The sequence below is a fragment of the Penaeus monodon genome, chromosome 32, assembly GCF_015228065.2.
Source record: "Penaeus monodon isolate SGIC_2016 chromosome 32, NSTDA_Pmon_1, whole genome shotgun sequence".
Classification (NCBI taxonomy): domain Eukaryota; kingdom Metazoa; phylum Arthropoda; class Malacostraca; order Decapoda; family Penaeidae; genus Penaeus; species Penaeus monodon.
In genome coordinates this window covers 4,297,474-4,299,775 of record NC_051417.1, presented here as the reverse complement: position 1 = coordinate 4,299,775, position 2,302 = coordinate 4,297,474, and the positions used below count along the sequence as shown (strand labels likewise).

Sequence of the window (2,302 nt, the reverse complement as noted above, 5' to 3'; positions counted from 1 at the left end):
CAGAGGAAGTGGCATGTTTGTCTTGCCATCCTATCATAAAGGATTAAATAGGTAAAAACACAAGGTGAAATTAAAAATACATGTCATTCATGAATTAAAATGGTCATTTTCTCTTCTAGGCACTAATGGAACAGTAACAACAGTGCCACTGAATCTGAGTGTCGGAGGGACAGCAACGGTGAAGGTTAGCCAGGCAGCCACATCCTCCCTCATACCATCTTATCTCCCAATTACTCATGCCAATGGTAAGTTTATTTAGTAAGGGACATCAATTGAAATTTGAATAGATGGGATTGATTTGTATTTGTGTCATAGTAATAAGTTTTTGGGTGATTTTGTGCAGAGACACTTAGTTTTCATTTCTCTCTATGTAGACTGATTTGCCAAATATTGTGCACTAATATGAATTATGGGAATTCAGAAAGATTTTTATTATGGGACCTTTGTTTTTTGTGTCTGTTTACACTTTCTCAAAAGAAATGTTTCAAGATAATTATAGACATCACTAATTATATTGCAGGTATCACACAGTTGGTGTCTGGTCTCAGTAGCAACATGGGAACATTGGTACCTGGGATAGGTACACCTCTAGTTGCACCACTGGTTGTCTCACAGCCTCAGCGTGCTGTGGTACCATGCAATGTCACAACTGTTGGAACCAAGGGCTTAAAAGCAACTGCAGTAGGAGGGAATGCAACAAGTGTACCACTGGTACCAGCACAGTATGCCACCTCTTTGACAGGAGGTGCTCTGGGCGGATTAGTGAAGCCTGTTGTAGTCGTGTCTGCACCAGCGGCAGTAGCAGGAATGATGGCCGGAGCTCACACTGTAGCCTCCGGCAAGCCCTGATGTGCACCAAGTGGAGACAATCCCAGGAGAGTACAAGCCATACCTCAGCTGTGGGCCACACGCGAGGCAGCCAGTCTCTACTCTAGCTCACATTCACACCCACTCATTGTTCATCATCATTAATTGTTATCATGAGAAACTAGTACATATTTTCATGTTTATTTTTATGTGAGATCTAACTTGTCATTCTGGCAAGTTTCTCTGTGTACATTTTCATTACCAGTGATGTCTAAGATCGTAAGGATATCTGAACTAGTTATTCTTAATTTTTAAAAATTTTATTAGGAAATTATTTTATAAGGTGGCCAGCCTAGAATCTAGGTTGGACCAGGAATTGTGTGGTATTGAAGGTGACTTAAGGCCAGAACTGATTCCCAGATCTGGCCAGGCCACCAAACTGTGATAGTGGTTCATCTAGAGACCCTTTTTCTTTGAGGGTTTCTAGATAGGACTCCATTATGCTAGTGTACGCTCACTGCTCAACATGGCACGAGCTGCCATATGTGTGTTGCGATCACTGGTGTATATAGCATCACCCACCTGGTTGTTGGTGTTATTGTTATCTACCCTTGTTGTACTATCTTGAATATGTAATGTGTATGTATGCCTTTTTGACCAAATGATCCTTTTAAAGGTGACTAAATGTTACTGTGGCTCCCCCTGTTGCTCTGCATACAAAGTATTGTAGAGTGTTTTGATTGCTGACAGTGATGACACCCCACTCAGGGTGACGCCGTTTCCCCCTTCCTCAGACCTGCCGCCCACTTTACACCAAATGCCCCAAGTGTACAAATTCATCTGGTATTCAGTTGTTACATAAGAGTGTATTGGCTGCGACATACTGTATGTACCATGTGTTTTGTGTCACTCTGGGCGGCAGTACTGTGCCAGATCTCAGGGTTGACGGGGGTCTTGGCCCCTGCTCACCTCAGTGCAAACAAGCCATACCCAAACCCTCTTAATTGATAGTAAAATGTTTCAAATGTCTTTCATGTTTCTTTTCGAAATCCTTACAAAAATATGATATAAATTATATTTATACATCTCTGTCTTGGTACTGAAATGCCAGATTTTTGTTTACAATGTTACCAATAACATTACATAATCAGTATTTTTATCACACAAAAAATCAACAATACAAGGAAAATGATGTATATTTATGATATATAACTGATAAAATAACATTAGATATTGTTTTGGATAATAAAGCAAATATGATTATAAGAGAAAGTGCATTGTGATGTAACTGAAGATGTAAATTAAACAATCAGAAGTTTGACAAAGCAGTGTGGTAAAATTGTCAATATTATTTTGGTTTGAAACCTCAGAGCATTTATCATATATCTGTGGCAACAATTAAATAGTTCAAAAACAGGCAGGCAAACAAGATCAATGTCATAACCACCAAAAGCATAAATTACTCAAGTTTAAAGTTCGATAACCTGATGCTGCC

At 39.4% G+C, this 2,302-nt stretch overlaps 1 protein-coding gene across 1 annotated transcript in view; it reads left to right on the top strand.

Annotated features, from left to right (window-relative positions):
• LOC119593369 overlaps positions 1–1,836 on the top strand; it is a gene marked incomplete at its 5' end in the record, with an annotated part of 16,628 nt that extends 14,792 nt beyond the window's left edge. Inside the window, 2 exon segments of the mRNA XM_037942299.1 lie at positions 120–245; positions 521–1,836. Coding sequence (XP_037798227.1) covers positions 120–245; positions 521–849 — 455 coding nt within the window.
• Positions 1,837–2,302: the final 466 nt, after the last annotated feature.